This window comes from Eubalaena glacialis, chromosome X (assembly GCF_028564815.1).
Source record: "Eubalaena glacialis isolate mEubGla1 chromosome X, mEubGla1.1.hap2.+ XY, whole genome shotgun sequence".
In the NCBI taxonomy this organism is placed as follows: Eukaryota; Metazoa; Chordata; class Mammalia; order Artiodactyla; family Balaenidae; genus Eubalaena; species Eubalaena glacialis.
Genome location: NC_083736.1, coordinates 75,927,778 through 75,953,389, shown reverse-complemented (window position 1 = coordinate 75,953,389; position 25,612 = coordinate 75,927,778). Strand labels below are relative to the sequence as shown.

Sequence of the window (25,612 nt, the reverse complement as noted above, 5' to 3'; positions counted from 1 at the left end):
GAGGAACATGCTGAGACACATAGTAATCAAACTGACCAAAATTAAAGACAAAGAAAAAATATTAAAAGCAACAATGGAAAAGCAACAAATAACATACAAGGGAACTCCTATAAGATTATCAGCTGATTTCTCAGCAGAAACTCTGCAGGCCAGAAGGGAGTGGCATGATATATTTAAAGAGATGAAAGGGAAAAACCTACAAGCAAGATTACTCTATGCAGCAAAGATCTCATTTAGATCGGCAAAAGCTTTACAGATAAGCAAGAGTTAAGAGAATTCAGCACCACTAGACCATCTTGGCAACAAAAGCTAAAGGAACTTCTCTAAGTGGAAAAGAAAAGGCCACTATTAGAAACAAACAAAAAAATTATGAATGGAAAAGCTAACCAGTAAAGTAAAGGTAGGAAATCATCTGCACACAAATATGATATCAAGACCAGCAGTTGTGAGAAGAGGAGAGCATAAATGCAGGATATTGGAAATGAATTTGAAATGAAAAGACCAGCAACTTAAAACAATCTCGTGTATATAGAGACTGCTATATCAAAACCTCATGATAACCACAATCCAAAAATCTACAAGAGATACACACACAGAAAAGAAAAATTAATCCAAGCACAACACTACAGTTTGTCACCAAACCACAAGGGAAGACAACAAAAGAGAAAGGGAAGAATAAAGACCTACAAAAACAAATCCAAAACAAAAATATGGCAATAAGAACATACATATCAATAATTATTCTAAATGTAAATGGATTAAATGCTCCAACCAAAAGACATAGACTGGTTGACTGGATACAAAAACAAGACCCATATATGTATTATCTATAGAGACCCACTTCAGATCTAGGGACACATACAGAATGAAAGTTAAGGGATGGTAAAAGGTATTCCTTGCAAATGGAAATCAAAAGAAAGCTGATGTAGCAATATTCATATCATATAAAATAGACTTTAAAATAAATACTGTTACAAGAGACAAAGAGGACACTACATAATGACCAAGGGATCAATCCAAGAAGAAGATATAACAATTGTAAATATATATGCACCGAACATAGGAGCATCCCAATATATAAGGCAAAACTAATAGCCATAAAAGGTTAAATCAACAGTAACACAGTAATAGTGGGGGACTTTAACACCCCACTTTCATCAATGGACAGATCATTCAGACAGAAGATCAATAAGGAAACACAGGCCATAAATGACACATTAGATCAAATGGACTTGATATACATAGAGCATTCCATCCAAAAGCAGCAGAATATACATTCTTCTCAACTGCACATGGAACATTCTCCAGGATTGATCACGTGCTGGGACACAAAGCGATCCTCAGTAAATTTAAGTAAACTGAAATCATATCCAGCATCTTTTTTGACCTCAGTGCTATGAGATTAGAAATCAACTACAAAAAACAATTGTAAAAAACACAAACACGTGGAGGCTAAACAATATTCTACTAAACAACCAAAGGATCATTGAGGAAATCAAAACATACCTAGAGACATATGAAAATGAAAGCACAACAATCCAAAACCTATGGGACATAGCAAAAGCAGTTCTAAGAGGGAAGTGTATAGCAGTACAATCTTACCTCAGGAAACAAGAAAAATCACAAATAAACAATCTAACCTTACACCTAAAGCAACTAGAGAAAGAAGAACAAACAAAACACAATATTAGTAGAAGGAAAGAAATCATAAAGATCAGAGCAGAAATAAATGAAATAGAAATGAAGTAAACAATAGAAAAGATTAATGAAACTAAAAGCTGGTTCTTTGAAAAGATAAACAAAATTGATAAACATTTAGCCAGACTCAAGAAAAAAAGAGCATTCAAATCAATAAAATTAGAAATGAAAAAGGAAATGTTAAAACTGACACCATAGAAATGCAAAATATCATATGAGACTACTACTAGTAACTATATGCCAATAAAATGGAAAACCTGGAAGAAATGGAAAAATTCTTTGAAAGTTACAATCTCACAAGACTGAACCAAGAAGAAATAGAAAATATTAACAGAACAACCACAAATACTGAAATTGAAACTGTGATTATAAAACTCCCAACAAACAAAAATCCAGGACCAGATGGCTTCACAGGCGAATCCTATCAAACATTTAGAGAAGAGTTAAAACTTATTCTTCTCAAACTATTCCAAAAATTGCAGAAGAAAGCACAATCCCAAGCTCATTCTACCAGGCCACTATCACCCTGATACCAAAACCACACAACGATATCACAAAAACAGAAAATTACAGGTCAATATCACTGATGAATATAGACACAAAAATCCTCAACAAAATACTAGCAGTCTGAACCTAACAATACATTAAGGATCATACACCATGATCAAGTGGGATTTATCCCAGGGATACAAGGATTTTTCAATATCCACAAATCAATCAGTGTGATACACCACAACAACAAATTGAAGAATAAAAACCATGTGATCATCTCAATAGATGTAGAAAAAGCTTTTGACAAACTTCAACATCCATTTATGATAAAAACTCTCCAGAAAGTGGGCATAGTGTGAATATAACTCAACATAATAAAGGCCATATATGACAAAACTACAGCTAACCTCATACCTAATGGTGAAAAGCTGAAAGCATTTCCTCTAAGATCAGGAACAAGACAAGGAAGTCCAGTCTCACTACGTTTATTAAACATAGTTTTGGAAGTCCTAATCATGACAATCAGAGAAGAAGAAGAAACAAAATGAATCCAAATTGGAAAAGAAGAAGTAAAATTGTTTCTGTTTAAAGATGACATGATACTATACATAGAAAATTCTAAAGATGTTATCAGAAACTTACTAGAACTCATCAATGAATTTTTTTAAGTTGCAGGGTACAAAATTAATACACAGAAATCTGTTGCATTTCTATACACTAACAACAAAAGATCAGACAGAGAAATTAAGGAAACAATCCCATTTACCATCAAATTAAAAAGAATAAAATACCTAGGAATAAACCTACTTAAGGAGACAAAAGACCTAAGACCTGTATTCAGAAAACTATAAGATGCTGATGAAAGAAATTAAAGACGATACAAACAGATGGAGAGATATACCATGTACTTGGATTGGAAGAATCAACATTGGGAAAATGACTATACTACCCAAAGCAATCTACAGATTCAATGCAATGCCTTTCAAATTACTAATGGCATTTTTCAGAGAACTAGAACAATAAATTTCACAATTTGTATGGAAACACAAAAGACTCCGAATAGCCAAAGCAATTTTGAGAAAGAAAAATGGAGCTGGAGGAATCAGGCTCCCTGACTTCAGACTATACGACAAAGCTACAGTCATCAAAATAGTATGGCACTGCCTGCAAAACAGAAATATAGATCAATGGAACAGGAGAGAAAGCCCAGAAATAAACCCACACACCTATGGACAATCTACGACAAAGGAAGCAAGACTATATACAATGGAGGAAAGACCATGTCCTCACTAAATGGTGCTGGGAAAAGAGGACAGCTACAGGTAAAAAACTGAAATTAGAACATTCTTTAACATCATACACAAAAGTAAACTCAAAATGGATTAAAGACCTAAATGTAAGACCAGATATTATAAAACTCTTAGAAGAAAATATAGGCAGAACACTCTTTGACAAAAATCGCAGCAATATCTTTTCTGAGTCATCTCTTAGAGTAAGGGAAATAAAAACAAAAATAAACAAATGGGGCCTAATTAAAATCAAAACTTTTACACAGCAAAGGAAACCATAAACAGAATGAAAAGAAAACCCACAGAATGGGAGAAAATATTTGCAAATGATGTGACCAACAAGAGATTAGTCTCCAAAATTTACAGACAACACATATGGCTCAATATCAATAAAACAAACAACCTGATCAAAAAATGGGCAGAAGACCTAAATAGACATTTCTCCAAAGAAGACATACAGATGGCCAACAGGCACATGAAAAGATGCTCAACATCACTAATTAATAGAGAAATGCAAGTCAAAACTACAATGAGATATCACTTCACACCAGTCAAAATGGCTATCATCAAAAAACCTACAAACAGTAAATGTTGGAAAGGGTGTGGAGAAAAGGGAACCCTTCTACTCTGTTGGTGGGAATATAAATTGGTACAGCCACTATGGAGAGCAGTATGGAGGGTCCTTAAGAAACTAAAAATAGAGCTACTCTATGAGATAGCGTTCACACTCCTGGGTTTATATCTGGAGAAAAACCTGGTTCAAACAGATACATGTACCCCAATGATCATTGCAACACTGCTTACAACAGCCAAGACATGGAGACAACCTAAATGTTCATCAACAGATGAATGGGTAAAGAAGATATGGTACATATATTCAATGGAGTATTATTCAGACATTAAAAAGAATAAAATAATGCCATTTGCAGCAATATGGATGGACCTGGAGATTATCATACTGAGTGAAGTAAGTCACATAGAGAAAGACAAATATTATATATCGCTTCTATGTGGAAGCTAAAAAAAATGTTACAAATGAACTTATTTACAAAACAGAAACAGACTCACAGACTTAGAGAAGGAACTTATGGTTACCAGGGGGTAAGGGTGTGGGGGAGGATAGTTAGGGAATTTGAGATTGACATGTACACACTGTTATATTTAAAACTGATAACCAACAAGGACCTACTGTATAGCACAGGGAATGCTGGTCAATATTCTGTAATAACCTAAATGGGAAAAGAATTTGAAAAAGAATAGATATATATCTATAATGGAATCACTTTGCTGTGCACCTGAAACTAACACAACACTGTTAATCAACTGTGCTCAAATACAAAATAAAAATATTTTTAAAAAGTAAAAATAAATAAAGACAATTCCAATACACTGCAAGGAGCAATAAAACTACTATAAAGGTCACACGCATTTTTTTAAAGTCTGGATTTATTTTATGTTTATATTTAATTTAGATAATTTTTCTGTTTTTCTTAATTTAGATATGGAAACTGCATATAGCCATTTAAATATAAATGCATATTTTGTTAGAGTTACTCCTTAGCGAATTAAGGTAATCTATGGCACATTTGATCTTGAGTTATTATATGCTATCTATAGTTTTTGAATAATTTTCCTGTATAAATAACTTCTGGTGAAAGAGACTGGAAAAATAAGAATAGTGGTGCTGGGACTGGCAAAACTGGTTAATCTCTTAAAGCTGTTTGGAGAAACAGGGAGAAACAAGTTAAGAGGTTTGAGGTTTGAATTTTTTAACTCCCAGAGTATTCAAAAGTGATTTGTCAAGCTGTTCTACAGCTATTGCCTTATTTTGCCTCCCACATTGCCTGTTTCTCTTTTAAATTTGGTGTGTGTGATCTATATAATATATTCAGCTACAGAAATAAAATAATTGAATAAAAGATGAAAGATAATATCATCATACCAAGTTAATTTTTCTTGCTGACAAGCTCTGCAAGAGAAATAATATGAACTTATTGACCTTCAGTAAACTTAGGTACACCAAAAGTAAGACCTGATTAACCCAGCAAGCTTAAGCTAGCTTTAATACCAGATATTAATTTAATATTAAATATTTCCTATAGCATGTGAAACTGAAATTCATTCTGGTCCGTTTCCTTTTCAGAATTATTTAACTTGTAAGTGCTTACTTTTAAGTCAATTAAATAGGGCTCTTTTACAAATTTAATTTGGATAATATTATCTGGATGTGGAGACATATCATTTGTATAATGTTGATAAATGGAATATTTATAATGGAATATTTCCTGCCACATCAAGAAACAAAGAATGTCACAGTCATCAAAAATTACAGCCTTCCAATGTAAGCCAGTGAGCCCTGAGGTAACTCAGGGCTGAAAAGAATATCTGCCATCTAGCAGGCATCAGGCTGCAGCCACTCCGAGCCCTGAGGAAACCCAGGATGTGAAAACACAGGATAGCTCCAGATAGCTGAGGTGCATATCAAAGGAATGATTTCAGTGAGCCCAGATCTTAATCTTCCCATACATAGAAAAGCGCTAAATTCCTTAACTTGAGATATCTGGTTTTCTTTAATTAATAATAATCTTTTGATGTTCCTACTGCCTGTCCTTTGTTGCAAAACTCCTATATATCCTGGCTCCTCCCCTCGCCTCCTCAGAGCAGTTTCTCAGAGCTATTGGAAATGCTGTCTCCTGGGCTGCAGTCCTCATTTTTCCCCAAATAAAACTTAACTCGCAACTCTCACGTTGTGCATTTTTTTAAGTCAACAATGTACATACAGACATATAAACATACAAAACTAGAGATCTCATAGTTTCACTTTAACACTTAGTTATGAATCAGGTATTACAATAAAAACCTAGTTTATAAATAACAGTTGGAATAAGTCCAATTTATTTGCACAGATAACTAAGGCTTTACTATTTGTGGAATAGATTTTTAGGATTCGTATTTGTCCTTAATAAATCCTTAAAGAAGCCATGAACTCTATTTTGGGTTAGGGGGCCTTTCCAGCAGTTTGAGTTGTAAAAGGCCCTTCTTCCAGCTTTTTTCCTCTTTGGTTTCAGGTTTTACCTGACTGAGTTAATTAGGCTCAGTCTCAGGTCATTGTGGGCTGTATTTACATTTCTGATTTGTAGAGATTTGCAAGACAAAGACAGTTTTTTAAAAAAAGATTTATTTATTATTTATTTATTTATTTTTGGCTGCATCGGGTCTTAGTTGCAGCACGTGGGATCTTCGCTGAGGCATGTGGGATCTTTCATTGCGGTGTGCGGGCTTCTCTCTAGTTGTGGGGCCCAGGTTCCAGGGTGCGGGGGCTCCGTAGTTGTGGCGCATGGGTTCCAGAGTGCATGGGCTCTGTAGTTTGCGGCACACAGGCTCTCTAGTTGAGGTGCGTGAGCTCAGTAGTTGTGACATGCAGGCTTAGTTGTCCTGCAGCGTGTGGGATCTTAGTTCCCTGAACAGGGACTGAACCCGCATCCCCTGCATTGTAAAGTAGATTCTTCACCACTGGACCACCAGGGAAGTCCCAAGACAGTTGTTTTTAATTCTCCAAATAGTTGTCTGTTGTCTAAATGACATTAAAAGCCCAATTTGCCCAACTATATTTTCGTTAATTTTCTTTTTTGTTTTTTGTATCAGTGAGAAGGTTTCTAACTAAACTAAAAATCAACAGTTCTGTGTTCTAGAACTTTAGGGTTCAGTTTATCATGACTTCAAAAGTTTGCACAAGGCTTTCAACAAAGACCCTCTTTCTGAGTGACAGGTTAAACCCAGAGCAAAAATCTCTATCATTATTTTTCAAGCACTTGAATATTAGCTCCCAGTTTTTACTTTATATTGTGTAGGCTCAGGTAACTGTATTGATTTTCTTTAGTATGTTTAATTAATGTTGTCTGTGGGTCTGATTCATATGCCCTGTCTTATAATACCAGGTAAGCCAATTTAAATATACCAATTTCTATAAACTTTTAACTCACTTCTATCAACTTTTATACCTTTAAATTTTGTTTCCATTAGCACCCCATCAACAAGCCTTGGTTTTATAAAGAGTCCAGAAACCTTCTTCTTTTTTATTTCAATTCCCTGACTATTTTATCTATTTTTGTATAAAAGGCTCTGGCGTCCCCAATGAGGGGTTGAGTCAAGGGACTCAGGCCCGTTTGCCAATATTTCAACTTTTAAAATATATACATTACACACACACACACACACACACACACACACACACACACACACACACACATATATATATATATATATAATAAACTAGGGTAAATAGAGCAGACGTTTTTGGGGCCCTTTAATATTGGGGCCAATAGGAGTCCCTTTGGCCCATCTAAGGTAGTGTTGTATTAAAACCTTTTCTTAAAATCCCATTAATGTCCATTTTATTTATCCCATTGCTTAATAACCATCTAAAGGTTTCTTTATCCTTTTGTGATGAGTCCCTTTAAAATTTTCACCTTGTTGGGAAGAAGTCTGTAGACTTTCCCTTCAGTTTTTTCTTATTTCCCTGTTAATCGACTACTTAACATTAATTATCCTAATGTTTTTATTAGTATCTGTAAGACCCATTGAGGGGAAGGAGAGGCCACAAATAAAGCTTCCCAAACCCTTTTTTTTGAAACTAAGGGAGTTTTTAAGTTAAACAATATATATAATATATATACATATTTAGATATTTATATTTAGATATATTTTTTCCCACATTCTAATTTGTTTTTTCATAGGTACCAATAAAACACCTGTTTATAATGAGAGCTATCTAAAAATTTACCAATTTAGAAGCTGGCTCTGGATCTGGAGGGGTCCAGGGCCAGTGTTAGCCCACTGGTGGGTAGGCTGTGTCCTGGGGCAGGTGGCTGTGAGGCCAGGGGACCTGGGCCTGGTGCTGGCCCACTGTAGGGCCAGCTCAGGTCCCCTCACAGCTAGCTGCTCAGCCTTGGTAGTTCCTGGACTAGTGCTAGCCTGCTGGTGTGTGGGTAAGCTCCTGGTACTAATAGGCTAGAAGGAGGATTCCAAAATGTTGCTTGCCAGCATCAGTATCCTTGTGGTAGAATGAGCTTCCCCAAATGGCTGCTGCCATCATCTATTTCCCCAAGGGGAATCCCAGTTGCCTCCTGCCTCTCTGGGAGGCTCTCCAAGATTAGCAAGTGGGTCGGATCCAGGCTCCTTCTAATTTATTGTCTCTGTACTGGGACTTGGAACAGGTGAGATTTTGTATGCACCCTTTAAGAGCATAGTCTCTGTTTCCTGCAGCCCTCTGGCTCTCACATATGCAAGCTCTGCTGGCCTTCAAAGCCAGACATTCTGTTGGCTTGTCTTCCTTGTGCAGGACCTCTGGTCTGGGGAGTCCAATGTGGGGTTCAGACTCCTTACTCTTTTGTGGTAACCTCTGCAATTCCTCCCTTTTGTGGGCCACCAACCCAGGGGTGTGGGTCTTTATTATATAACATTTCTACCCCTCCTATCTGTCTTGTTATGGTTCCTTCTTTATATCTTTAGTTATGGAAAATCTTTTATGTTAGTCTCCAGGTTATTCTCATAGATAGTTGCTCTGTAAATAGTTGTAACTTTTGTGTGCCTGTGGGAAGAGGTGAGCTCAGGGTCTTTCTACTCTGCCATCTTGGCCACACCTTTGACATGACCATATATAGAGAAAACCCATAAGTATCCACCAAAAAACTGTTAGAACAAATTCAGTAAAGTTGCAGACAATAAATCAGTTCCATTTCTATACACTAACAATGAACTATGTGACTGAGAAACTAAGAAAACAATCCCATTTAAAAGAGCATCAATAAATAAATAAAATACTTAGTAATAAATTTAATCATGGAGATGAAAATCTTGAACAGTGAAAACTATAGGGAATTGATGAAAAAATTGAAGAAGACATAACTAAATGGATAGATATCCCTTGTTATTTGATTGAAAGTATTAATATTGCTAAAATGTCCATACTACCCAAAGCTATCTACAGATTCAATGCAATCCATACTAAAATTCTAATGGCATTTTTCACAGAAATAGATAAAATTCTAAAATTTGTGTAGAAACACAAAAGGCTATTAAGTAGCTAAATGTATGTTGAGCAAGAAGAACAAAGCTGGAGGCATCACACTTCTTGATTTCACACTATATTATAAAGCTATAGTAATCAAAACAATATGGGACTGGTATAACAAGAGACATATAGACCAGTGGAACAGACTAGAGAGTCCAGAAATAAGCCCATTCATATGCTGTCAACTAATCTTTGAAAAGAGTGCCAACAATACACAAAGGAGTAGGATAGTCCCTTTGATATATGGTGTTTGGAAAACTGGATATTCATATGCAAAAGAAGGAATTTGGACTTTTTTCTTACATCACTCACAAAAATTAATTCAAAGTGAATTAAAGACTTAAATGTAAGACTTGAAATAATAAGACTCTTAGAATTAAACATACGGATAAAGTTACTTGACATTGATTACAGCGATGGTGTTTTGGATATGACACCATAAGCCCAGGAAAGAAAAGTAAAAATAAACAATGGAACTATGTCAAAATAAAAACCTTCTGCATAGCAAAGGAAAAAATCAACAAAATGAAAAGGCAACGTAAGTAATGGGAGGAAATATTTGTAAACCATAATTCTGATATGGGGTTAATTTCCAAAATATATAAAGAACACATACAACTCAATAGGAAAAAAGTAATAATAATCCAATTAAAAAGTGGACGATGGTCCTGATAAACATTTTTCAAAGATACACATATGACCAACAGGTATATGAAAAGATGTTCAACATCACTAATCATCAAGGAATGCAGACCAAAACCACAATGAGTTATCACCTCACACCTGTCAGAAAAGCTACTATAAAAAATACAAGAAATAACAGGTGCTGATGAGGCTGTGGAGAAAAGTGAACCCTTGTACACTGTTGATGGGAATGTCATTTGGTACAGACATTATGGGATACAATATAGAGTTTCTTTAAAAAATAAAAAATAGAACTACCATATGATCCAACAATCCCACTTCTGGTTATATATATGAGGGAAATAAAACCACTATATTGAAGAGTTACATGTACTCCTATTTTGTTTGAAACATTATTTACAATAGCCAAGATATGGAATCAACCTGTGTCCATCGATGGATGAATGAATAAAGAAAATATATGTACATAGGGAATATTATTTAGCTATAAAAAGAAGGAAATCCTGCTATTCATAACAATCTAGATGAACCTATAGGGTACTATGCTAAGTGATATTAGGCCAAGAGAGGAGGACAAATACTGTATCATCTCACTGATAAATGGAACAAAAAACAATTCAAAATTGTAGAATCAGAAAGTTCCATGGTGGTTGCCAGGGGCTGGTGGGTGTGGGAAATGGGGTGATGTTGGTCAAAGGTTACAAACTTTAGTTATAAGATAAACAAGTTCTGATGATCTAATGTACAACATGGTAACTATAGTTAGTAATACTGTATCGTATCCTTTAAATTTGCTAAGGGAGTAGATCTTAAGCATTTTCACTAAAAATATGTATGTGAGGTGATGGTGATGGATGTGTTAACTTGATTGTGGTAATCATTTCACAATGTATATACATGTCAAACTCATTACTTTGTATGCTTTAAATATATATAGTTTTGTCAATTATACCTCAATAAAGTTGGGGGGAAAAGATGCTGAAGGAAGGGGACATGCTGGAAGAGTTATATTATGTGAGGTCAGAAGATACAGCAAAGGATAATGTTTCACAGGAGGGCCCAGAGGACATCTCATTCACTAGGGCCATGAGGAATTCACTCATGAGAGAGGCACTTTGCATCATTAAAGAGTTCAGTAGTGGCTCTTTCTGCAGGCCAGTGTGGGTAGGAGAGGCCATCAAAAAATTGGATTTTATAATATCCAAGGCAATGGTGGGGCCTCAAATAATAGAGGCCAGTTTGGGGCACTTAACTGCCAGAAGCCATGAAGTTGTAATTACTGTAATGATTAACAAGGTTGGTTAGGCACCAACAGCAGCTTAACCTTGAGCGAGCTGAGGAGATGGTTAACAAAACATGGCATCCCTAGGGGCAAAATATGTGTGCAGGTGATGAAAGTACAATTTAACAGCTAAAATCAGAAGACAAGAATCTGAGGACTGTTGCTTCCATTAAAGTCATGATTCCTTGCACAGTACTTGGGTCTGAGCCAGTATTCAAATCCAGAACCTATTGAAGATATGCTCAAGTCCCTATGAGATAGAACCCTGCAACACTGCAAGTAATATATATATATTATATATATTATATATATATGTGTGTATATATATAATATATATATACATATATAATACATATATACATATACGTATGTATACATATATATGCAGTAGAGCTCCCTTCAGTTCTTTCTTAATGGGACATAGAGCCCTTTACTTGTACTGTGCTGTACACTGTGGAAATGGGAATACTCAGATACTTTGAGGGCTATTGAACACAGGATCTGACTTGCCAATATCCAGAGGACTGAAGCATCATCACAGTATCTTTCTTAGTAAGGACTTGGAAGTGTGTAATGGGTTGAATTGTGTCCCCCTCCAAATTTAAATGTTGAAGTCTTAACCCCTAGTACCTCAGAACAATACCTCATTTGGAGATAACATCTTTACAGAGGTAATCAAGTTAAAATGAGTTGACTGGGATAGATCCTAATTCACTATGACTTGTATCCTTATAAAAATGGTTAATTTGGACACAGAGACATGCATAGAGGGAGCGTAAGACAGCCATCTATAAGCCAAGGAGAGAGTCATTCCCTCTTAGCCCTCAGAAAAAGTCAACTCTGCCAGCACCTTGATTTTGGACTTCTAGCCTCCAGAATGGTGAGAGAATGAATTTCTGTTGTTTAAGTCACACAGTTTGTGGTGGCTTAGGCATTTGCCACTTTGCTAGGACTGCCTAGCAAACAAATGCATGTGGAGGGGTGATAAACAGAGTCCTGGTTATAGTTCAGCTTACAGTGGGTCTAATGGATCTTGAAAACCTACCAGTTGAGTCATTTCCTCGACTCCTAAATGTATAGTTGCCAATTACATACTTGGCAGTTGGAGTAATGCTCTGTATGGTTCATGAATGTGGGGTAGGAGCTATTATAGTGGGGAAATCCAAGTGTAAACCTTTGAAACTTCTCCTCCCTCTAGGAAAGAAATAAGAAAAAAACAATAAATCACCCCTGGGTCCAGTTGGCAATGACTTATACCCCTTTTAAAGATCTAAAGGATGCAGAGGTGGCAGTCACACTCATATCTCTGTTTAATTTGTCAGTCTGGCCACTGAGGAAACTGGATGGATCATGGAGAGTAACTATAGACTACCACAATGTGATCCAGGTAGTAGCCCCAATTGCAGCTGCTCTGCTGGACATGATATCATTGCTAGATTGGCTTAGTAAGACCTCAGGTGTATTGATTTGGGCAATGGATTATTTTCTATCCAAACAGAAAATTGAAACAGAAAGAGCTCAAACTTACATGGGACAGACAACAATATTCATTTACAATTTTGCTCAGGGTTATGTTAAATCTTCCATTCTCTCTCACAGTATAGTCCAAAAATTCTGGAACACCTGGACACCCCATAGAATATCACACTGATCCATCACATCAGTGACATCATGCTGATCAGGCAGGATAATCAAAAGGTAAATAGTATGCTGGAATGCTTTTTAAGACACATGTATTCCAGAGAATGGAAGATAAATCCTAAAAATATTCAGGAACATGAAACTTCAGTAAAAATTTCAGGAATCCAGTGGTTGAGGGCATGCTGAGACATTGTTCCCTTTATAGAAAAGAAAAATTGCTATGTTTTACATTTTCCACTACACAGAAGCAAACACAATGCCTGGTAGGATTCTGGAGCCACATTCCACAATGAATCCATTCCATTTACTAGGTGACACTAAAGGCTGCCAGATTTCAATGGGGCCTGGAAACAGAAAAGGGCTTGCCAGCAAGTCCAGGTTGTGGTGTCGGTAGCCCTGCTGTTTGTGTCACATAATCAAGAAGATACTATGGTTTTGGAGGTGTCTGTGATGGAAAAAAATGCGAGGTGAAACTTATGACGGTGCCAGTGTGAGAATCTCAGTGCAGGCCCCTGGGATTCTAGACCAAAGCCATACCAGCTATAGCAGAGAATTATATGTCCTTTGAGAGCCAGCTTCTGGCATGGTACTGGGCTATAATAGAGAGAAAATGCTGTATTATAGGGAACCAAATGACCATGCATCCAGAACTTCCAGTTATAAGCGAGGTTCTGTTGGATCTACCAAAAAGTCAAAAAATCAGACAGGCCCAGTAGCTGTCCATCATAAAATGGACATGGTTGTTCTGGGATCAAGCTTGAGTATGACCAGAGTGTATAAGTAAGCTGCGTGAACAGGTAACACATGTCTCTATGTCATCCAACATACTTGCACCTGTACCCTCCCTCAGCTTGCATCTATAGATATATAAAAAGGAGAGAAAGCGTGAGATTGGTTTGTAAATAGGTTGGCTCAGTATGCAGCTTCAAGCTTAAAATGAATGGCATTACAGTCGCACTCAGTGGTTGCCTTGAAGGAGTATAGCATCCGACCAGGGGATTCACTTCACAGTAAAGGAGGTATGGGAGTGGGCTCCTGACCATGAAGTCCACTGGTCATATTCCCTATTGCACTATCCAGAAGCAGCTGGTTTCAGAGATAGCTTGAATGACTTACTGAAGGCATAATGAAGTGTTAGCTTAGATGCAATACTCTGCAAGATCAGGTGACTTCCCTTAAGATGCAGTATATGCATTAAATCAGAGGCTTCTATATGATGCTTTGTTTTCAATAGGAAAAACACCTATGCTCAGAAACCAAGGGATATACTCAGGAGTGGCCTCATTTACCATCACTTCCAATGACTCACTGGGGGCATATATTCTTGTTGCATCAGCTCTGTCCACTGCAGAGTTATAGGTCCTGATCCCAAAAGAGGGACATTTTCTTGCCAGGGGATACAACAACAGTAGTCATTGAAGTACAAGTTATGGCTACTGCCAGGGCACTTTGGACTCATTATGCCTAGAGGCCAGTTATTGTGAAGAAGAGTCACCATCTGGACAAGGATAATTTAACCTGATGAGCAGGAGGAGGTAGAACTACTTTTCACAATATGAGAAGGAAGGAATATCTGTAGAAGACACATGATCCACTTGGGCATCTCTGGATACTCCCTTGCCAATTTTAACTGTGAAAGGAGTTTGAGGAAGGTATGATTACTAGGGGTTCAAATCCTTCAGGAATTAAGTTAGTACCGCTAGGTAAGGCATCAAAACCTATAGAAGCAGTACCTGAGGATGAGGGGAATTTAGAATGAATAGTGTAGGAAGCCTACCCATTGTGACCTTAAGATCAACCACAGTGACGGAGGCTATAGTTTTCCCACTATTCCTTCTCTTTTATTTATTTTGTTTTTTTTATAACCATTTAAAAAGTTGAAGTATAGTTAATTTACAATGTTGTGTTAGTTTCAGGTGTACCGCCAAGTGATTCAGTTATACATACATATATATATATATATATATATATATATATATATATATATATATATATATATATATATTCTTTTTCAGATTATTTTCCATTATAGGTTATTACAAGATATTAAATATAGTTCCCTGTGCTATACAGTAGGTCATCCTTCCTTATTTATTTTATATATAGTAGTGTGTCTATGTTAATCCCAAACTCCTAATCTATCTCTCTCCCAACCCCCTCTATCTCTTTTGGTAACCATAAGTTTGTTTTCTATGTCTGTGAGTACATTCCTGTTTTGTAAGTTTATTTGTATCATTTTTTTCTTTTAGATTCCACATATAAGTGATGTCATATGATATTTGTCTTTCTCTGTCTGACTTTTCACTTAGTATGATAATCTCTAGGTCCATCCATGTTGCTGCAAATGTCATTATTTCAATCATTTTTATGGCTAATATTCCACTGTGTATATATGTATACACACACACACACACACACACACACACACACACATCTTTTTTATCTTTTCATCTGTCGATGAACATTTAGGTTGTTTCCATGTCTTGGCTATGAACATTGGGGTGCATGTATCTTTTTGAGTTAGGGTTTTCTCCAGATATATGCCCAGGAGTGTGGCTGCTGGATCATATGGCAACTCTATTTTTAGTTTTTTAAGGAACCTCCATACTGTTCTCCATAGTGGTTGTACCGATTTACATTCCCACCAACTGTATAGGAGGGTTCCCTTTTATCCACACCCTTCCCAGAATTTATTATTTGTAGACATTTTTTTTTTTTGGCCATGCTGCATGGCTAGTGGGATCTTATTTCCCTGACCAGGGATTGAACCAGTACCCTCGGTAGTGAAAGCGTGGAGTCCTAACCACTGGACCACCAGAGAATTCCCATTTGTAGACTTTTTGATGATAGCCATTATGACTGTTGTGAAGTGATACTTCATTATAGTTTTGATTTGCATTTCTCTTATAATTAGTGATATTGAGCATCTTTTCATGTGTCTGTTGGCCATCTGTATGTCTTTTTTGGAGAAGAAATGTTTATCCCTTCTCTTTTAAATTTCCCCTAAGGAGGGGAAGCCCAGGGAAACTTTGGAGGAGTGAATATGGAGGTAGAAGTGGATCTGTGTAGTGATAGTCCTGATGTGAGGAGTGTAGTCACCTGACAGCTTCTAGCTGCTGCAAATTTGAGATCCACCAGTGTGTAAGCTGCAGCCACACTCTCACTAGACTGTTTTCAGCCAGTAATTGAGCACCATGGGGGCACTAAGGCCAGGATATTTCAACCCAACACAGACTCCCTCACTCCTCATTGGCCTGGTTGAGACTTTCTCTGAGTTACAGCGCAGTGTCAGGTTCTTCCTACTCACCTCTCCTTTCTTTCCTTTCTGCTTTCATAGAGGTTAGAACTTCATAATAGTCTGAAGGCTCTCCCCACCTACTCCTGCTCCCTTTCTCCTTTACTCCTCATCAGTGTTTCCCTCAATAAGTCTTTTATTCTTCTCATTATATTTTAGCTTTTGATTCCTGGAGAATCTCTGGGGCTTCCGGAGAGAAGGTCAGAGTGACATTTAAGGTGGAGGGTGAACAGTGTAGGTGCCATTTACCAACTGTTTTGGAAGTATTTTATCAAACCGTATGGCTCTATTCATGCATACTAGCTGAATATCAGTATAGGATCTAAGCTTCATCCTTGTCCCTTATCTATTCATTTCTCCAAGCACCATTCCTCTTTTATATGTAATTACTTTTATTATTTTATTTTGTATCCTTCCAGGGTTTCTTTATGTGAAAAAATATATATATATATATTCCCTCTTCCCCTTTTGAAAAAATACTATAGCTCATAGAGCATATACTCTCTTCTGCATCTTGATTTTTTTCACTTAAATTTATACTGAGCATCTTTCCATTTCTCACTACATAGAGAGCTTCCTTATTCTTTTTCACATTCACATGACATTCCACTGTGGTGAAGCATTTTTGTATATTCAACCAATCACTTATTGACAGATGATTGGATTGTTTCTAAACTTTTTGTATTTACAATGTTTCAATGAAAAACCTTTTATATGTCATTTAGGGCATGTGTAAATTTATCAAATGGGCTATAAAAGTGATACTTATTTAAGAATTGGATCTGAAATCTAATAATTTCTGAGAATAAATGGAAATCAATATTATAATATAAAAACAGAAAGCAGACTAGGTGAAGCGAAGGAGATTGCCAAATTCATATCTATTTGTAATTCTATCTGTAGATCTATCATTGTTATAGATTTAATGTTTGTGTACTCTTCAAAATTCATTATGTTAAAATCCTAATGCTCAATATGATGGTATTAGTGCAGGGCCTAATCTGCCAAGAGTAGGAATTTTGGGAGGTGCTTTGGGATGGTGGAGCCCTCATGAATGGGATTAACACTTTTATAAAAGAGACCCTACAGAAATCCTTAGTCCACTTCCACTATGTGAGGACACAGTGAGAGGATCCATCTATGAAGCAGAAAGTGGGCTCTCACCAAACACCGAATCTTCAATGCCTTATCTTGGACTTCCCAGCCTCCAGAACTTTGAGAAATAAATTTCTGTTGTTTATAAGCTACCCAGTTTATGGTATTTTTGTTAGAGCAGCCTGAACAGACTATCTTTCTCTATGTATGTATGTATGTATCTATTTATTTATCTATCTTTCTTTCCACATCCCTTTCCTCTCTCCGGAAAGAATGTGACAAGCATATTCATGGAAATATGTAAAATGGTTGATAAATGTGTCTTATTCTTTGAGGGTCACTTGCAGTTTATCATTAAATAAAGTAATAAACTGAAGAAAAAATATCTAAATGTAAATGATTGCATTTGGAATTCTGTATATGTATGTGGCAGGTGGGGATTACTATCTACATATAGCCCTCTATTTCTTTTAAGTGTGTGAAAGATCTGGTTCCTTCTATTTTCTTTATTTTTTCTAAATATAAAATAAAAGAGAAATTTAACAGAACATGGTAAGAGCATCCCAAAGAAGATTGCTAAGTTTCAACCTAAAGTCAGAAACAGCTTCCAAAGTGAAGTGGTGTAAAATGCTGCAGTATTTTGGTTTGAGTAGTTCAGGCTTTTAGTAAATAAAGCACACACCTCTATAAATAAGCTTTATAAATTACATGTAAAAAAATCAGCTCCTGGTACTCACAGAAGACTTGTTTTTATTTATTACAGTTCCACAGAAGTAGAAATGCTCATTTGAGAGTAGCTAGTGTTAACTGTGGTAAGGCCAGTCTGTGAAATGAAGTGCTCAGTTGTTCTTTAAAGCAGCTTGTGAATCCATTTTGCTTCAGGCTGAGGAATAAAGTAGAAAAAATTAAAATAAAAAGTAATCTACTTTTTTTTAAATCTACTAATTATAGAGAGTTCCCAGTGTGTTAAGGACCACAATGAAACACAGAATGTGATAGGTGGAAGGGAACTTGGATATTATTTTTATTATTTCTTATTAAAAATGCAGGTCCCTGGACCCAACTCCAGACCTACCAAGTAAAAGTCTGAGATGGAGTCAGCAATATACATGTTCAACAATTTCCACGCATGATCCTAATGTCCACTGAAAGATGTGAAAAACTGAATGCTAGTCCAACCACCAGCATTTGTGTAGGAACCAAGTCCTAGGCAATGTTACTTTATAAATCTATTTTAATGGACTAGAATTTCAAAAATTGATAATATAAAAACATAAAAATACATTTAAAATACTGATAGTCTCTCCAAATTCTACCACATTAATACAAGTATTTTCACATTTGCATATTACTGTCTACTCTTTGAACTCAAACATGCAGATTTTGCTTAGTTTCAAACCCAGTGTATTTTCCCCTATTTTTTTCTTAACATTATAGTATAAACTTTTCCCTCTAATTTTCAAGGTTTCACAATTAGTATTTCAATGAATGCATACTATATTTTATATTTTAGTAAACCACAGTCCTAATTTTATACATTTAGTTTAATTCTGAAGTTTTCCTCTTACAGAGTACTGTAATCATCATCTTCATACCCAGAGTTTTTTTTTTCCTTCTGATTTTTTTATTACAGTACATTTCTATTAATGAGATTACTGAGTCAAATAGTATTGTCCCATTTGTGACTCTTCCTATATAGTACCAGATAGGTCCAGAGGATGGTTAAACAAGTTTATGCTGTCCCTCTTTTGCCATCTTCAGGGAATTAACATACCACTGTTCCTGAAGCATCAACAGCTCCAAGTAAGATATATATATATCTCACATAGATAATACATATAAAATTTATATGTTATGTATTTATATAACTTAGGTATATATATGTGTATATATATATATATATATATATATATATAATTGCAATATTAGATAAGAAATGATCTTGGCATTTTTCACAGAACTAGAAAAAAAATTTCACAATTTGTATGGAAACACAACAAACCCCAAATAGCCAAAGCAATCTTGAGAAAGTAAAATGGAGCTGGAGGAATCAGGCTCCCTGACTTCAGACTATACTACAAAGCTACAGTAATCAAGACAGTATGGTGCTGGCACAAAAACAGAAATATAGATCAATGGAACAGGATAGAAAGCTCAGAGATAAACCCATGCATATATGGTCACCTTATTTGTGATAAAGGAGGCAAGAATATACAATGGAGAAAAGACTGCCTTTTCAATAAGTGGTGCTGGGAAAACTCGACAGTTACATGTAAAAGAATGATATTAGAACACTTCCTACACCATACACAAAAATATATTCAAAATGGATTAAAGACCTAAATGTAAGCCCAGGCACTATAAAACTCTTAGAGGAAAACATAGACAGACCACTCTGTGACATAAATCACAGCAAGATCCTCTTTGACCCACCTCCTAGAGAAATGGAAATAAAAAAAAATAAACAAATGGGACCTAATGAAACTTAAAAGCTTTTGCACAGCAAAGGAAAACATAAACAAGACCAAAAGACAACCCTCAGAATGGGAGAAAATATTTGCAAATGAAGCAACTGACAAAGGATTAGTCTCCAAAATATACAATACAAGCAGCTTATGCAGCTCAATATCAAAGAAACAAACAACCCAATCCAAAAATGAGCAGAAGACCTAAATAGACATTTCTCCAAAGAAGATATACAGATTAGCAAAAAACACATGAAAGAACACTCAACATCACTAATCATTAGAGAAATGCAAATAGAAACTACAATGAGGTATTACCTCACACCAGTCAGAATGTCCATCATCAAAAAAAAATCTAAAAACAGTAAATGCTGGAGAGGGTGTGGAGAAAACGGAACCCTCTTGCACTGTTGGTGGGAATGTAAATTGATACAGCCACTATGGAGAACAGTATCGAGGTTCCTTAAAAAACTAAAAATAGAACTACCATATTACCCAGCAATCCCACTACTGGGGGTATACCCTGAGAAAACCATAATTCAAAAAGAGTCATGTACCACATTATTCATTGCAGCTCTATTTACAATAGCCAGGACATGGAAGCAACCTAAGTGTCCATCGACAGATGAATAGATAAAGAAGATGTGGCACATATATACAATGGAATATTGCTCAGCCATAAGAAGAAACGAAATTGAGTTATTTGTAGTGAGGTGGATGGACCTAGAGTCTGTCATACAGAGTGAAGTAAGTCAGAGAGGGAAAAACAAATACCATATTCTAACACATTTTTATGGAATCTAAAAAAAAAAAAAAGATTATGAAGAACCTAGGGTCAGGACGGGAATAAAGATGCAGACCTACTAGAGAATGGACTTGAGGACATGGGGAGGGGGAAGGGTAAGCTGGGACAAAGTGAGAGAGTGGCATGGACATATATACACTACCAAATGTAACATCGATAGCTAGCGGGATGCAGCCGCATAGCACAGGGAGATCAGCTCGGTGCTTTGTGACCATTTAGATGGGTGGGATAGGGAGGGTGGGAGGGAGATACAAGAGGGAGGAGATATGGGGCTATATGTATATGTATAGCTGATTCACTTTGTTTTAAAGTAGAAACTAACACACAATAGTAAAGCAATTATACTCCAATAAAGATGTTAAAAAAAATAAAAGAAATGATCTCCAAAAGTTGCTTTGATTACTAACCACGGTTAATATTTTCCCATGATTTTGTTTCTTAAGCTTATTTCTTCCTGTATAAATTCTGTTCCTGTTTATTATAAGTATCTTAATCTTATTCTCAGAAATGTGTGTTAAAACTAACACTTTTTTTTTATAATTTTTTTAATTTATTGTTTTATTTATTTATGGCTGTGTTGGGTCTTCGTTTCTGTGCGAGGGCTTTCTCTAGTTGTGGCAAGTGGGGCCACTCTTCATCGCGGTGCGCGGGCCTCTCACTATCGTGGCCTCTCTTGTTGCGGAGCACAGGCTCCAGACGCGCAGGCTCAGTAATTGCGGCTCACGGGTCCAGTTGCTCCGCGGCATGTGGGATCTTCCCAGACCAGGGCACGAACCCATGTCCCCTGCATTGGCAGGCAGATTCTCAACCACTGCGCCACCAGAGAAGCCCAAAACTAACACTCTTGATTCACCATTCAGCATTCTTTCCTACATCATGATGCTTCCCAAATAATTGGGATGAAGTGTTGACTGGATCTAGTCTTAGATATAGGTGGAATAACATATATATATATATATATATATATATATATATATATATATATATATATATATATATATATATATAGTGATTTGGGAGAGGCACTAGAAATGCCACTTTCTAAAGCATTTCACATTACTCCAAATCCAAATTTTTGAAATTCATTCAGTTATATTTTGGCTTTAAGATCTTTAAAGACCTCAATTAAACTATAGTTAACTGCTATGGATGGATCACTTCTATGGATTGAATGTTTGCATCCCCATAAAAATCCATATTTTGAAGCCCTAATCCCAAATGTGATGATATTTGGAGGTATGGCTTTAAGGAGATTTTTAGGTTTTGATGAGGTCATGAGGGTGGAGCCCCCCATTATGGGATTGGTACCCTTATAAGGAAATGAAGAGAACAGAGCTCTCTCTGCCATGTGAGGATACAGCAAGAAGGTAGCATTTACAAGCCAGGAAGAGGTCCTTCGTCAGTACCCAGTCATGATTGCATCCTGATCTTGGACTCCTAACCTCCAAACCTGTGAGAAGTAAGTGTTGTTTAAGCCATCTAGTTTATGGTATTTGTTATAGCAGCCTGAGCTAAAACAGTAATCAAAATTAAACTTGTAATACCTTAATGAGGAATTAGCTTGACAATTCAGGGAATAGTAGTAGAATATTTTCCTATACATAAAAGAGTTTTGGGAATGTTCAGAAAATGGAAATCATCTAAGGAAGGCAGATCATGGAATTAGAGTTTATTCTTGACAGTCACAGGTCAGCAAGAATACATCAAAACTAATGGTGAGTGAGGGGAAAGGGATAGATTAGTTGCACACTTAGAGCACAGCAAAGCAGCAGTATACAAACACAGTTATATAACAGGCAAAAATAAATCTTTTGAAACTATATGATTTTTTAAAAAATCAAAGAAGTCATCATGGACTAAATCAGTACTTTGTTCATCTTCCTTCCATTTATTTTATAGTTTAGTATTTCTTAAAAAGAAAACTAAAACTGCTGTAGAGTTATCACAATTTTCTACTGCTGCTTTTATGCCCCTTAGCCTTTCATTATGCTTACTATGCCAGTTGCCAACCCTGTGTCCCTCCCACCATCCACTTTGTCTGGCTTCTGGTCTGGAAATTTTGTTTGTTCCCTCAGTTAATATCATCTTTCAATGTCATACTCATATTCCATCTCATGATGCAATTTCATAGCCTGGCTCTGGTATTAACGAGTTGGATATTCTTTCATAGAAACTTGCCCCACTGTCTCTGCTTTTCAAAAATCTTTCTTATCTTTCATGACCCAGCTCAAATATCTCTTTTTTTACCCTTGTTGAATGAGTGAACGAATAAGTTAATTCATGAACTGGGCACACTAAAAATTTATACTATCTAGTATCATCTGGATTCTTAAAAGTGCCCAGCAATTTTTTCATTCATTTCTTGCTAATTTCTAATAAATGACAAATTATTGACTTATTAAATAAATCTTGAGTGCCAGCCACTCTCTTGGGCATATTCGTAAACAAACAAAGAGTCTTATCCTCACAGAGCTTACTTTTTACCAGAGGATACACAAAATAAACATAATAAATAAGTAAATTACATAGTGGAAAGTAGCAAATTTCATAGAAAAAAAGTACATGAGGCAAGGATTAGCATGCAGGGGTGGGGACTCTTGGTATTTTAAATAGTGTGGTTAGATTAACTTCATTGAAAAATTGACATTTGAGCAAATATTCAAAAAAGAAAATTAGCCACATGGAAATCTGAGGAAATAACATTCTAGATAGAGGAATGAACCAGTGCAAAAGCCCTAAATAATATTCCTGGGATGTGTGGAAGGATGACAATGTGGCTTCATCAGATTGATGAAGAGGAAAAGATGAGATCAGAGAGAACAGCAGGTCCGATTATCTAGGAACTTGTTGGCAATTGTAAGCATTTTGGCATTAATTCTGAGTGAAATGAAGTATTAGAGTGTGTTATTGTTGTTGTTTTCAAGTTAGTTTCTCTTAGATTTAACTTAACTTTGTTAATTCTAAATATATTTTTAATCAACTTTATTGATTTAATGGATGTTCAATAAACTTCATCCATTTAATTTAATCCATTTTAACAACTTGCTGAGTTTTGGCAGACACATACATTTGTCAAAGCACTGCCACAATCAAGATTCAGAACATTTCAATCACTCCTGAAAGGTGCTCTACAAAGTTTTAAGCAGAGGAGTGACATGATCTGATGTACGTTTTCCAAAGGAACACTCTATTTGCAGTGTTGATGATATAAAGAAGAAAGGTTAAAAGCTGGAAGATCTCTTAGGAGGCTACTGTAGTAATACAAGAGAGAGAAAATAGTGGCTGAGAGCAGGGTGGCAGCAGTGTGGTTGACAAGTGGTCAGATTTTTGACATATCTTGAGTCGACAGGATCCAACAAGGATTGTGAAAGAAAAAGAATTAAGATGTCTGTAACGTAACCTACTCTTATTCTTGATCTTAATGAAAATGTGTCTTGATTTTATTGTTTTCTGTAATTTTTTGATAAATAGCTATTATCAAGACAAGAGAATTCTCTATTCCTTTTTAAATTAGTGTTTTCATCTTAAATAAATGCTGAAATTTATAAAATACTTTTCTGAAGACCTACAATTCTAGTTTTCAAGAATAAAGTAGATGAGGAAAGAATATAAAGTTGGAAGGTTTATGTGATATTTCGAGTATTTCTATTCTCAGGCAAGACTAGCTTCAAGAGAGAAGATAGTGAAAGATGAGCTGCAGGCGTTTTCATTTCCTGGGAGAAGAGCTTAAGTTTTATGACAGAAATAGGCATGTATCTGTGTATCTGCTCTGTTCAGCTCAGTGTTTGGCACAGAATATTTGCTCAAGAAATATTTGTTGACAGATGAAACAAAGAAGTGAGAATGGATGATTCTACTGAATACCACAAATTATTCTAAATATAAACTTTCAACTTGTAAGATAACAAAACCAGAAGTTGCTCTGGCAACATCTCAAAGTTGATCAGTCAAATATATGTATTAACTTTCTTCTACACGCCAAACAGTGTTCTGGGTGCCATGGTTAATAAAAAAAGATTTGATTACTGCCCATGAAGGGCTTCTGGTTGGAAGACAATATTAACATCAACCTGACAAATAAATAACAGTGGAAGTGTCATAGTGTTTTTAGGGGAAGTTGAGCTTTGAAAAAGATACCTACAGAAGGGGAAACCAATTGTAGAAAAAAATGAGAGTAATATTAATAAAATAATAAAGGCAATAATAACATTAATAAAGTCTTACATTTGTGTAGTGATTTAACATTTACACAACGCTTGCACATCTTCTTTGTCATTGAAACCGAACAACAATTTGTTTTAATGAGTAAGTTAGGTATTGCTATTCATTTTGTCAGATGACTTAACCCAAATCACAAAATAACTGCTACTTAATGGTGGAGTTAAGTCTCAAATCCATTTTTTGTGTCTCCTCCAAGTTAGAAATTGATTGAAAAGAGGAGGTAGCCTACAAGAGTATGGATGAGAAAATAGTCTAGGTATACAGATTTGGAAATACCCAGAGAAAAGTGAAAATTGAAGCCATAATAACAGATGAATGCTTCCAAGTACAGTGTGTAAAGTGGAAGTCCAAAAACTGAACCCCTGGAAAAAACTTTGAGTTGCACATGGGAGGAAGAAGAAGTGACAGAAATGAATATAAATAGTGGTTAGGAAGGATGAAAGAAAACAATAATAGTAGAAATTCCAAAAAGTTAAGGTGGGAGACACATTTCCAGTGAAAGCAAGAAGTCACTAGGTAATGAGGATGGAGACAAGGACATAGTATTTTGTAAAAGGTTATTACAGGGGACCATTAAAAGGGTGCCTTTAAGAGAAGAACTAGAGAAAGGG

General features: G+C 35.9%; 1 protein-coding gene across 1 annotated transcript in view; it reads right to left on the bottom strand.

Moving 5' to 3' along the window:
* Positions 1-8,258: 8,258 nt before the first annotated feature.
* Positions 8,259-25,612, bottom strand: part of CYLC1 (cylicin 1) — a 140,647-nt gene continuing 123,293 nt past the window's right edge. The window contains 1 exon segment of the mRNA XM_061178168.1: positions 8,259-8,489. Within this exon segment, the coding sequence (XP_061034151.1) occupies positions 8,259-8,489 (231 nt within the window).